This window comes from Cervus canadensis, chromosome 9 (assembly GCF_019320065.1).
Source record: "Cervus canadensis isolate Bull #8, Minnesota chromosome 9, ASM1932006v1, whole genome shotgun sequence".
In the NCBI taxonomy this organism is placed as follows: domain Eukaryota; kingdom Metazoa; phylum Chordata; class Mammalia; order Artiodactyla; family Cervidae; genus Cervus; species Cervus canadensis.
Genome location: NC_057394.1, coordinates 66,493,850 through 66,507,362, shown reverse-complemented (window position 1 = coordinate 66,507,362; position 13,513 = coordinate 66,493,850). Strand labels below are relative to the sequence as shown.

Sequence of the window (13,513 nt, the reverse complement as noted above, 5' to 3'; positions counted from 1 at the left end):
AAAGAGGCTGCATTTATCTAATGGCAATGGGAGATACTGTGGGTTTCTGAACAGGAATATTGCATGAAAAAGCATGTAAGAATATTCACTCAGCACCAAACTATAGAATGCAGGGTAGTGTCAAAGCTGGGAGACCAAGCAGGAGTCTATAATAGTATGTTCAAGGTAAGAAGGTAATGATATGATCTAGGAAAATGTAAATGAAAATAGACATTTAACATACTAAATAAATACAACACGTGGTAATTTTTTCTGGTTTTTGTACTTATAATTACTGATCAACTTTAACTGATGCTTTCGAACTGTGGTTAGAGAACTTCTTAGAGAAGACTTTCAAGAGTCCCTTGGAAAGCAAGATCAAACCAGTCAATCCTAAAGTAAATCAACCGTGAATAATCTTGTGGAAGGACAGATGCTGAAGTCAAAGCTCCAATACTTTGGCCACCTGATGTAAACAGCTGACTCACTGGAAAAGACCCTGGGATGCTTGGAAAAACTGAAGGCAGAAGGAGAAGAGGGCAACAGAGAATGAGATGGTTGGATTCAATAGACTGATTCAATAGACATGAACTTGGGCAAACTCCAAGAGATGGTGAGGGACAGGAAAGCCTGACGTGCTGCAGTCCATGGGGTCGCAAAGAGTTTGCACACGACTTTGAGACTGAACAACAACATTTTATATTACAAGACTCTATAAAACTATAGAGAAAAAGAAGAAAAAAATGTTCAGTATTCAAGCCTTGATGACTTGAAAAGTAAAATGTAAAAATACAAATACTGGGAAGCAAAGGTGTATTTAGAACAAAATAAAATAATTTTAGCTTTGAAAGGTAAAGTCTAATTTTCTAAATCACTTGAAAAAGCCTACTTAACCGTGGGAATTAAGGGCAAGAAATTAGGAGTATGCTGGGTCAGAATGAGAAACATTATAAAACCACAGTGATGTTTTCAGAAAGAATCAGATTTTTAAAAACTAAAATGTTTTGCTGGAAAAAAGATAAATATATGCTTACTTAAAAAAAAAAAAAACTCATGACGAGCTTTTAAAAAACCCAACATAAAGCATTTTTCATTATAGTAGCATGGTTGCTATATAAATATAGTATGTGACATCATTATTACTTCACCATCCTTATTGTTTTAAGTGTTAAACACAGCTTAATCATTATCTTACAATTCATTTGCCTTCCTGAGACACTGCTCTTCGTAAAATATAACTTTTGAAAAAAACTAACGTCTAATGGTAAATACTAAAACCATTGTGCAAAGTGCACCAGAGGTTAATGATCTACCATCCAAATACACAACAGATATCCTTTTTGGCTTTTTCAGAGCCACAGGCTTTTCTCCCTTTTGTGTTCATTTCCTGTCAAGTTTGACATTTCAAAAGAATACCAAAGAAGCTTAAAAATTTGTTTACAAGTGTGTCATTAAATCAGGACTCTAAAAATAAAAGCTATTCATTGCAACTGTACTGATGTATAAAAGAGGCCTTCATTTAAATTTTGGAAAAATAATAAAAGAGGAAACATTTAAAATCTTTTCTTATATAAAAGTGCTCTGGTCCAATATTTTTGCAACTGAATGAAGAAACTTGCTGATGTGTAGTGACTACAAAATAAAAAAAAAAAACACAAAACACAACAGAATCCAATTTAATGAGTCAGCCTATATTTGACAACATTCAGAGGAGGCTCAGCTTTCTTATGACTTATTAAAATTTAATACAACAATTAATTACTAATACTTCTACATTCTCATAATAAGTATCCTCCAAAATACTATTATTCAGAAGATATGATGCATTTAATGCAGGAAAATAGAAATGAAACCCTAAATATTCTTTAAGTATACATATTCAAAAATCGTTATCAATCACTAAATACTATACATAACTCTTTTGGCTGTGATAAAGGAACAGAGACCAGATTTGTCTTAACTACAAAATCAAACAACATAAATAATAGTTTTCAGACACTGAGTACAGGACAAGCAGTGTAAGACAGTGATTCCTGGGGGGAAAAAAGCAAATGCTTAAGCTCCACCTTTGCTTGGAGAGTGTTCCCAGGTCACAAGTCAGGGAGGAGAAAGTGAAATAGACTTCAGTGGTCTCCCTGGTTGAAGAAACAGAATTGAGAATTCAAGACAGAGAAATCAGGAAAATTAGCAGGATAGAGTAGCAGAGGAGAGACTTACACAGAAAAGAGAGTTGCAAAGACAGCGCTCCAGGAGTCTGCAAAGAGTTACTCTCGGTCTTTACCCCAGCCCCGATCAGCGTGTGCAAACTACCCGAGGCCAGGAAAAGAAGCACGGGAAGAAGCAGAGCCATTCCAGGAGCTGACATAGGGCTAAGAAGAGTTCTTATTTCCACCAGCCAGTCTGGAAAAACCTTGTAATGTATGAGACATACGGTAGAGCACCTAGAGGGGACTGCCTCAAGAGTGGGGAAAAATTAGTCATAAGTTTAAAGACTGGCTTTAGAAACAACAAAAGCCTTCAGAGGATCAAACGCTTCCAAGTAACTAAACTGTGTCCCAAGACACAAGAATAGTGAAAGGAATATGAAAATATCCAGGACCACTAAGGTAAAATTCACAATGTCTGGCATCCAATAAATAGTTACCAAGCAGCCAAAAATATAAAGACCCTTCAAAAGAGAAGTGTCAGTCAACAGACAGTCCTAAAAAGACATAGATGTTAGAATTAGTGGACAAGGACTTTAAAATAATTATTATAACTATATTCCAGTTAGTTGAACGTAAAGGAAAGCACAGACATGCTGAAGAGAGATATGAAAGATTTAGAAAAGGATTCAAATCAGATTCTAGAGATGAAAAATCTAATACCTAAGATTAAAAGCACAGTAGATGAAATTAATAACAAATAAGACATTTCAGAAGAAAAAACTTAATGAACTTGAAGACATAGGTGTAACAGAAACAATTTCAAGTGAAACAGAAACAAAACATCTGGGACAACAACAACAACCCGAGCATCAGTGAGCAGTGGGACAGTTTTAAGTGACCTAATGCACGTGTGACCAGAATCCCTGCAGGAAGGGGCAAGAGGAGTCAGCAAAAACATTTTGAGAAAATAATGGTCCCAGATTTGATGAAACCTATAAGCCCACATTTCGAAGTAGAACTCCAAAAAGAGAAACATGAAGAAAACTGAACTAAGGCACATTTTAATCAAATTGCTTAAAAGTAGTGATAAAGAGCTGCTCTGTAAGAAGGGCAACTACTCTAAAACCAAAATGCTATGAGATGCACAGTTTCTCACATGAGAAGCTCAGGAGGATAAGATGAGGAGGGAAAAAAAAAAAGAAAGGGAGGGAGAGGTCAGCACATACGAGGCAGGAGCAAGGTACCAGACTTCTAAGAAACATTTTAGAAGTGAATCTTGCTCCAGACACCAGCTGGCACCACATGGTCCGGGAGGAACTGTCCAGTCTAGCTTTTCCCAGATTTCTGACCCGCAGAATCATAAGCAAAATAAAATGATTGTTTTAAGCCACTAATGTGCCATTCAGCAATAGATAACTCATTTCTATCAACATTTAATCCTTCCTTTCCCATCTTGAAAAATAAGTATCCCGTTGCCTCACATACCCCCAGCTATACCTTTACTTCCCTACACAGATAAAACTGGCAGAAACCATTTATAAGCACTGTCTCCACTCTCTCTCACTCACACCTGAGCCAAACTCCACTGCGGTCTACTCCTGCTCCCACACCACTTCTTCCAACAGTCCCTGCTACCTTCACCAGTGGCTTCCTTGTTGCTGAAACTAATAAACACTCCTTCATTGTTACTGACTTCTCCTACAGTATCTGAAACAGCAAGTACTCAGACCTTTTCATTCTCTCTTTATGACACCACTTCTGATATTTCTCCTTAGCGAAAGGAGGATTCCTTAATTTGATCTATTTTGTAGGCTTCTGTTTTCTGTCTATCCCTTAACTGTTGGTGCTCCTTAGGATTCTATCCTAAATTACATTCTCTTTTTGTACTACACTCTCCTGTTAAATGACCTTATTCTATTTCCTAAACTTTAGCCATTTGGAAAAATGCAGGGATTTATAGTTTTGGAGCCAGAGAGACCTGTGTTTGAGCCATAAGCTCATAACTGTTTAGCTTATATGGTTTAGGGCAAGTTATTAAACTTCTCTAAGCATTATTTCCCTCATTTAGAATAATAATACCTCATGAATTATTATAAAAGTCAAATGAGATGATAAGAAGTACTCACCATAGTGTGGGTGACACAGATAAATTGTCAATAAAGGGTGGTAATTTCTATTATTATATATGTGCCAGCAGCTCTCAGGTTTCTATTCCTGGCCTAGAATTTCTTTCCTAAACTCCAGACACACATATCCAACTGCCTCTTGACACCTTTACTTGATGATCTACAGGCAATTCAAACTCAACATAACCAAATTTCACCTCCCAAGGAAATCTCATTCAATCCCAGCTATCTTTAATGAATGACACTACCTTAATGTCATAAGTTGATCCTTTTTCTTTCATTCTCAATTGTGTAATTAACTGCCATATCTTATAATACAAAGCCAGAGATGCTGTTCCAAGTGCTTTTCCCATACATTAACGCACTTAAAATGAAACATACACATGTAATAAGATACAAAGTTTATAAATGACCAGGAAGTAGTATTGATCAACACTATAAGACTGCAAAGGAGGAAAGAATGACTATAGACTTAGGATGGTCGCAAAAGGCAAAGTGGAAGTAGACCTGAAAATCTGGTAAATAAAAAGGGGAAAGCATTTCAGGTGGAGCCTATGAAGTGAACAAAGACTCAGAGACAGGCAGAGACAAACATGGATGTATGAGTAATAGTAAACAGAGAAGTCTGAATCGAGAAGAGAATATAAGGAAAGTATTCTCAAAACATTTTGGACTCAGCATCCTTTAACATTCTTCAATTATTGAGGACCCAAAAGTTTTTGTTCATGTAAGTGTGTCTATCAATATTTGAGAACCCCTTGGACAGAAGAGCCTGGCGGGTTACAGTCCATAGAGTCACAAAGTGTTGGACTCGACTGAAATGACTTAGTACACATGCAATATTACTGTGTTAATAATTAAATCTTAAAGTTAATTAAGTGTAATTAAAACTGAAAAAAATTAAAGAATGCAATTTACCTGAAATAACCAAAATAAGCTTGCTATGGACATGAGTTTGAGTAAGCTCTAGGAATTGGTGACGGACAAGGAGGCCTGGCATATTGCAGTCCAGTGCTGCAAAGAGTCAGACATGACTGAGTGACTGAACTGAAGTGAACTGAAGCTTGCTATATGTTAACAAAACTAACATTTTTATGAAACCTAAGTCTATTTTCCTAAATAAACAAAAAAATTAGAACACTGGCAGAGTTTTATAATCCTGCAAAGCCCTTTCATATCTAGCCTATAGAAGAGACATGAATTCTCATATCTGCTTCTGTATTTGCTTCACTGAAATGTGTTGTCTGGTTGAAGTATAAGAATACCTTTGAATCTATTTTGAAAATAAAATGTCATTATGGAGAAAAAAAAAAAAAAAGAATATCTGGCCTCACACAATATGTAGTTGAAAAAAGGAGTATTTTAATAGACTTTTCAGATAATAAGAGGTATTCTTTTTTGACACTACCCTAAAACTCAACAAACAGTAGTTTCTTAAAGGTTAATTGCAATGTGAAATTGGAAACAATTTTCATGAATTTTTATTTTCACTGAATTTTTAATTTTTTTCATGAATTTTAATTCATGAATTAAACTTCACATTCTGAGACCTTAAAAACCATTGATCTATCAAAGACCTTAAACTCTGAATAAACTTCTTACTCATGTATGATTTTATAGCATGATGCATTGGTCATTTGGAAATAACAGTTCACTGAATTACATAGATCTTACAATGCTGATGAATCTCTTTATGTAATGTTAAACAATTGCATTTACTAATACTACCCCTGAATTCATCAGAAAAGTCTTTGATGTATTGGGAAGCTATTCTGCTTACAGTGAATACAAGATTATCAAAATTCTAACTTTCCCTTGAGAACTCAAAACTTATCATTGGCAACATTTATTGTTAATTGCTTTCAACCACACTGTACTTGAGAATAGAGATTATACAAAATAAATACTTTTAACTGGCTCATCAATGATGTTTTTAAATGACAACAGACATGTTTTGCTTTTTTTTTTTTAACAGAGTTTGTGGTGGTGAAGAATACAGTGACCACAAGCCTGGTGGGGATGGATACAAGTATATATGTGGTTGATCACCAGAACCCCTTCGCTGTTCACCAGAAACTACCGCAACATTGTTAATCAACTATACCCAACACAAAATAAAAAACGGAAAAAACAAAACAAAACAAAACCCACATGGAGAAGGAAATGACAACCCACTCCAGTATTCTTGCCTGGAGAAGTCCATGGACAGAGGAGCCTGGCGGGCTGCAGTCCATGGGGTTACATGCCTGAGCATGTGTGCACAAGGGTGGAGGGAGATGGGTTGGTAGCAATAAAGTGGGAGAACTAAAAAAAAAAAAACCCCACAAACACTTTGATGCTACTGCTCTAATACAGTGCAGAGGTTCCAAAAGTGTTGGAATAAATGTCATTGGCATAAATGTCAACAGAGTAAAAAAAATAAATATAACATCTTAACAGTAATATGAAAATAGCTTTCACATTGCAGATCCCCTAAAATGCTTTCCGGGATCACAGACCACACTTTAAACTGCTGATAAGAAAAAAGGAAGAGACAAAGCTTCTAAAAGAGAGCCTTGCAGGCATCAAATAATTACTTAAAATTCCCACTAAAAACATACATTTGATTCCTTCGACCCTCTTTGTATGCTGGGTAATTATAGAACTGTATCCTGAACACCATAAATGTTTAAGCTGTAAAGATTCTGGATTCTATTTTTCTCAAATGAATATTGTTTATTTATTTGTCTTAAAGGAGGCAGTTATTTTTACTGAACTTGAGCTGCAAATTGTTTATTCACCAGCAGCTTCTGCTTCAAGTCAGATCTTCTGCCTTTCTACTAAAGCCACTTTGAGACAGGCTTCCCTGGTGGCTCAGTCAGTAAAGAATCTGCCTGCAATTCAGGAGAGTCGGGTTCAATCTCTGGGTCAGGAAGATCCCTTGGAGAAAGGAATGGCAACCAACACCAGTAACTTTGCCTGGAGAATTCCATGGACAGAGTAGCCTGGCAGGCAACAGTCCATGGTTGTTTCAATTTTCCAGTTTCCCTAGTCAGAAAGCCTGAGATTTTCCCACAGGCACTCATCTCCCCCTATACCTCCCAGCCCCAGGCTAAAAGCTTCCTACCTAGGCTCACAGCACCCCTACTCCATTTCTTAACTAGGCTGTCTGTTCTAAAAGGTCAGTGACTTCAGGTGATTCCTTTGGTAGCTCAGTGGAAGAGAATCTGCCTGCCAATTAGGAGACACAGGAGCTGTGGGTTCGAGCCCTGGGTCTTCGAGCCCTGAAGATTCCCTGGAGAAGGAAATGGCAACGCACTCCAGTATTTTTGTCTGGAAAGTCCAATGGACAGAGGAGACTGGTGGGCTACGGTCCATGGGGTCTCAAAGAGTCAGGCACCACTGAGTGTGCACAGGTTTTATAGTTGTATTTCTTGTGAGGAGTCATATGGTATGGTCTCCCTCCATATTACCAGAGGCACAGGTCCCCTAGAAAAGATTTTTCATCTGAGGAATTAGCATCATGAAAGTGGTTCTGCGTTTATAAAAAAACTTCTCTGGTGGCTATCAGAGACACAGTGTTAAGGTAGCCAAGATGTGGGAAGGTCATGAGGATAAACCCACAGACGCCCACAGAAAAGACCATTTAGAGAGTAAGCTACCTGGTCTATCTTGGTTTACAAAGATTTTACTGAAAAAATCCAACACAGTCTGAATACACGGAAAAGTAAAATATCCAAATCTCACCTCATCATCTACTGGCATGATAAACTGCTTAACAGATTTAAGAGGCCTCAACATCTGTAAGTCATTTGGTCCAATGCTTAGGCATGATTCATTTTAAACCACCCCTAATCCTCCAGATTTCTAGAGGACAAGATTTCACCAGGTTTTTCAATAGATTGTTTAGCATCTTATACTCATATATTGCCTGTTAATCTCTCTGGGATCAAAAAAACAGAAGTGTGCTTATGCCTTCTTAAACTTATTCTGTTCTTGATTTAGTATTTCTCAAGACTGTGCAGTAAAGGTACTCAACCCTTTCCCCATGCAACCATTAAAAATACAGTGATGTTCTTTCTTTCATTAAATTACCAATGAGTAAAGTAAGTAGTATCTCACTTGATGTTTCCCTATGAGTATGTTCTCATAAATATCTTCAGTTCAATGAGAGATTCTGACTGTACTACAGAAACAAAAAACCAAGCAGGTTTGCTCTGATTCTTGATCTGGATTTTGGTATCATAGGTGTGCTCAATTGCTCTGATTCTTGATCTATATGTTAGTAATGTGGGTACATTCTATTTGTAAAAAATCCTTTGAACTACAACTTTTGATACATGCTTTTCTGTATATATGTTATACTTCAAGAAAGAAAAAAATCCTACAGTCTGTGAAAGCTCAAATTTATCTATGGTATGCCTACTCTCTAAAATGTTAATTATTCTCACAGGAAAGACTCACATATTATGTTGTGTGGCATGACTTATTTTCATAGTTACCCACCACCACTCTGTTCTGTTTATGATTAAAACAGCAGTATGTATTTATTTTTTGAAAATTCAAACACTAAAAGTAGTCTATAATCTTATCCCTCAGAAATACCAAACTTAGAATTTAAGTTCAGAGGCTTATGAAGTCCACACTATTATTAAAAAACTGTACCCTTAACCAGACTTTGTGCATGTTACTTTCCCTCCAAAAATTCTCAAAAATAAAGGAATATTTTTTAGAATCCTAGAATACCAGTAACTGAACTAAACAGACTTGAACACAAGCAATTTTCAACAATAAATTTCTACTACTTCCTCCATAATTTTCAGAGCTCGTGTCTTTTCTATATCCTCACAATATCTACCTCAATGCAAGGCATATAGCAGATGTGTATCGATAGAAATAAAAGTTCTCCAAAAGAAATGAGAATAGTCACTTTCAGATGATACAGTAATGTCTTGATGTCAATTTCTAGGAAAAGGGGGCATGGCACCCTCTAAAAAGTACTCTATTTATTTCATTTACTGATCTATGTATTTATTTTTGCTACTTTCATTGAACCCCCAGATTCTGAGAGCTTTCTCCTAACTACTCCTTTTTTTACAAAGCAGAAGTTTTTGTATAAAAGACTTACACAATTCAATCATAGCAATACAATGTCTATCAACTTCCCGTACTTCTCTCCTTTCCTATCCACTCTGTCTATACGGCAATACAAGAAAAGCATGAAGAAACAAGTTATCTCTTAGCCATTACGTTTTTAAAATACAAAAAAATTTAAAACTACATTTGCATGAAGATTAAGATTATAATATAACTAAAGCCTTAATTTTTTCATTGTCATTTCTATATGCTGATATAAATGAAAAGATGTAAGCTTAGCATGCAACAGTTTCAAAAGAAACCAACTGTATATCAATCTACAAACCTGATGATTAACAAAGTATTGCCCAACTATGAAGATTTAAAGAGCATAACAAAAGAACTTCATATAAATGTTTTACTATTACTACATAGGAAATATAACCTTTGTTTAAATAAAGCTTTATCAATAGCTTATATGCTATAAATAGACTACCTAGAATATTCCTTTTGCCCATACAATGCTATAAGCAATAAATATACCTGTGTAGATTTTAGATTTTGAACGATGGAACAAAAAAAAATCAAATTAAATTGAACTAAAAATCTGTACTTTTAAATTGTCTCAACAGCCTGTCAATTTTTTTTTTTATTATTCTGTTGAAATTTAAGACCAGACATTTAAATTTTCAAACATGACACTCCTACTTTAAATAAAGTTCCCAAATACCTTAAAGAATTCTGCTTTGTTTTGAAGTACCAAGCTTTAAAAAAAGCAATTCATAATAAATTCCTATATGAGATAGTCTGGAGAGCTCAAGGACACCATTCTACTGATAATATTCCAATTGATTCCTGGGCTCTACTTGGAAATCACATTATTCATTAAATTGCATATTTGCTCAAGGTAAAATTTTAACAAATATATCTCACTAACAGATAACTGTTATCCATATGCATATGAATATCTTTAACTATTTTGGCTAGTTACTTACTGAAAGCCATGCAAGGGACTCCATGATTCGATGTTCACATCGTTCTAAATGTTTAATCATTTCTCTGGTCAGGTTGGCTTCTGCTTTGATGAAACTTTCAATCACTTTGTAAAAGTCAAAAGCTTTTAAGTTAAATACATTCAGAATCCATGGGAAGGATAGATCTGTTCCAGTATCCAGGCTCTGAGACATACTTCCTAAAAATGAAAGAAAAACATAACTTAGGAATGAAACAGAAAGTCTTGAATTACATTATTTTTCAGTTCAAAGGTTTTATCAAACAAAAAATTAACACACAGTAGAAAGGCTAAACAAAAGAAATTTATTTAAAACAGAATTTTTTATTCTGGGGTCCACAGGCTCCTAGGAAATAGGCTTCCCAAGTCTGAGTGCATATGCATGTATGTTTCTTTTAGATAGAAGGCTCATGCTGCTGCTGCTGCTCATAGCTTATATCAAATTTTCAAAGGTTTAAATATTCTAAACTTGTATCAGGGACAGGCTTAACATCCAACCAGTAATGCACTGGCATATCCAATTTAAGTGTCTCATTAATCGTTGATTAAGAGGGGAAGTGATTGTTTAGATTTTGATAATTTGGTTAGAAAAATCTGTTTCAACTGTGTATTTCTTGGTTATATTAGTTATGTAATATATTTGTATCCTTAGACAAATTTTTTCTTTTGTTTTTTACAAACAAAACTTTTTTGACAGTCGCAACATTATTTGCAAAGTAATAATACATATTGAAAACTGCGTTTTAAAAAACCACTATTGGTGGCCTCTGTTCCATTTATCCGGTAGATTTCAGTTCCAACCTTTGGTCTCGTAATCACTGAATATATATATGTGGCAGTGCTTCCTTATCAGTGGAAGCTGCTCAATAGTACTTCTCAAGGATTTTACAATCTCCTAAGTCTTTAAAGGGGGTTAAATAGGTACATTTCCTGGATTCAGTATAGACCAAAATAGAGGCCTTGTGAAAGTGTTCCCAAGATGATTAGAAATAATCCAAGTTCACAAGCCATTCTAAGGTGACCAACTACATTCTTTCGTATATAATGATCTAAAATATCCATTTCTTCTCCTTAACTTCTCCATCTCCCACCCCCGTAAAAAAACCCACACAATACCTCAGATAAGTTTTTTTAAACTTTAAATTGAACTAGAATGTTTATTTACTAAAATTTAACTTACTGCTATAGGTAGCCATTACAACCTCAAGAGCGCATGCCAGCAAAGACATATGAAAGACGTTGTCATTCAGGAGTTTGCTAAAGGAAAAAAAGAATGATTTTTGTAACATTTACTTTTATAAAAAAATAAAAAAAGAAATTGTTTTACTAAAACAAAAATTTACCTAAAATTTTGAATGGATAATCGTTCTTCTTCCTAAAACAGATTTAAAAAATTAACTGACACAGTCTTTGCGTTAGCAATGAATTTTTTTTTCTATTATGTTCTTTTGAACTTACTGATTTAAGCATGGATTCCATTACTCGGTAATACAGTCGGACTCCAAGTTTGTATCGCTACAAAAAACAAATAAAAAAAATCAGATCCCACTATTTTAGAAAACATAACAATTACTAATTTTTAAAAAGTTTTGCCCTGAGACACATCTCTGACTGTTCTTAGAAATATGGCTGCCAAGAGAGCACAAAAGCTAGCTTGTCTAAAACAGAGGAAAGTGAAAGTGTTGGTCACTCAGTTGAATCCAATTCTCTGCGACTCCGTATAAAATGATGGTTTTCACATTCCTGATAAATTTTCAAGAGGAGGGGTCCAGTATATGGTTTTCCTACATTCCTACTTCAGTCTACATCATAACAGATATACATGTACTAAGAATGTATTATATGTTAGTGTTAGTTGCTCAGTCCTGTCCAACTCTCTGTGACCCCATGGACTGTAGCCCACCAGGCTCCTCTGTCCATGGGATTCTCCAGGCAAGAATACTGGAGTGGGTAGCCGTTTCCTTCTCCAGGGGATCGTCCCAACCCAGGGACTGAACCTGGGTCCACTGTATTGCACACTGATTCTTTACCATCTGAGCCAATGGGGAACTGGTACTGTTCTAACCATTTTACACATGAATGTAACACTTCTGTGACCTAGTACATGTATTTAAGATAGCTCTCCAGGATTAAGAGAATAGTAGTACCTTTCCATAAAGCTGGCAAAGGCAAAAATCAGATCTAAAGGATCTTACCAGGAAAAAGTTTTAATCAAATAACTAGTTTCCATTAGTTTAAAAAATAGTCAAATTTTAAATAAACAGAAATATACACCATAATCCTTCATCCCAAATTATGACCAAAAGAACTTTTAAATTTTAAAACACAGATGGTATCAAAACATAACCTCACTACTCTAATAAACGTGTGTAGCAGACTACAGTTTTCAAACGTATTTTATGTGTCACCTCGTTAATGCCATAAAGTAACACAAACACAGAAACCTGGCAGCTCATACATGAAAGAGACAGATGCAAAACCAGGGCTCGGAGCCAGAGCCCATTCTCTTGCCAAATGCCAGTTTCAAATTTTCGGAAATAATAACAGCAACAGTAAAAGTAACATCATTCAATAATACCACTAATAAATGGCATGTATAATATTCCATTCACATAAGTATATGCATACATGAATATTCATATATGTAAAAGTTAAAGAATATACACCAAAAACTTAGTATCAACAAGATTTTTATTTTTTTTTCACTTATACTTTCTAAAATTTATATAAGTTTTCTAAAATTTTCTGCATGTTTCCTTTTGGTTTGTGTAATAGAGTAAGGAGAGCTAGCGCATAAAGTTTTTCCAAATAGCATCATACACAGGTGACTAGGATATGGTAGCTGCCAAAATTTTATACTATTATACAGTATTTACACAACTTGGACAGATGCTGCATTTGAAATTATTTACTATGCAGTGGTACTCATCAAAATGAGTTCAAGTTACCTGTGATCCAATTTCCATACATCCTTGTCCCACAGCTTTAGCAAATTTCTCTTTAAAGACGTCCCCAATATCCTTCACTCTTTTCAGGATACTTTCCTTTGGATTCACTGTGCAATTCTTTAACAAGGAAAAATAGAAATTAACATAGAGGATACTGTCTAATCAGAGAATTAACACTTTCTGTTCTACAATAGCATGACTTGTTACTTTCAATTGTTTATACTGTGAAAACACTTCACAATAAAT

The 13,513-nt window shown here is 35.2% G+C and overlaps 1 protein-coding gene across 2 annotated transcripts in view; it reads right to left on the bottom strand.

The window, feature by feature from the left end:
- The window catches only part of RB1 (RB transcriptional corepressor 1), a 116,384-nt gene that overhangs the window by 45,335 nt on the left and 57,536 nt on the right, over positions 1–13,513 (bottom strand). For both annotated transcript variants that reach the window (XM_043478295.1, XM_043478296.1), the window contains 5 exons: positions 13,268–13,384; positions 11,778–11,834; positions 11,663–11,694; positions 11,500–11,576; positions 10,303–10,499 (listed from right to left, as the gene is read on the bottom strand). In XM_043478295.1, the coding sequence (XP_043334230.1) occupies positions 10,303–10,499; positions 11,500–11,576; positions 11,663–11,694; positions 11,778–11,834; positions 13,268–13,384 (480 nt within the window). The remainder of the gene's footprint in view (positions 1–10,302; positions 10,500–11,499; positions 11,577–11,662; positions 11,695–11,777; positions 11,835–13,267; positions 13,385–13,513) is intronic.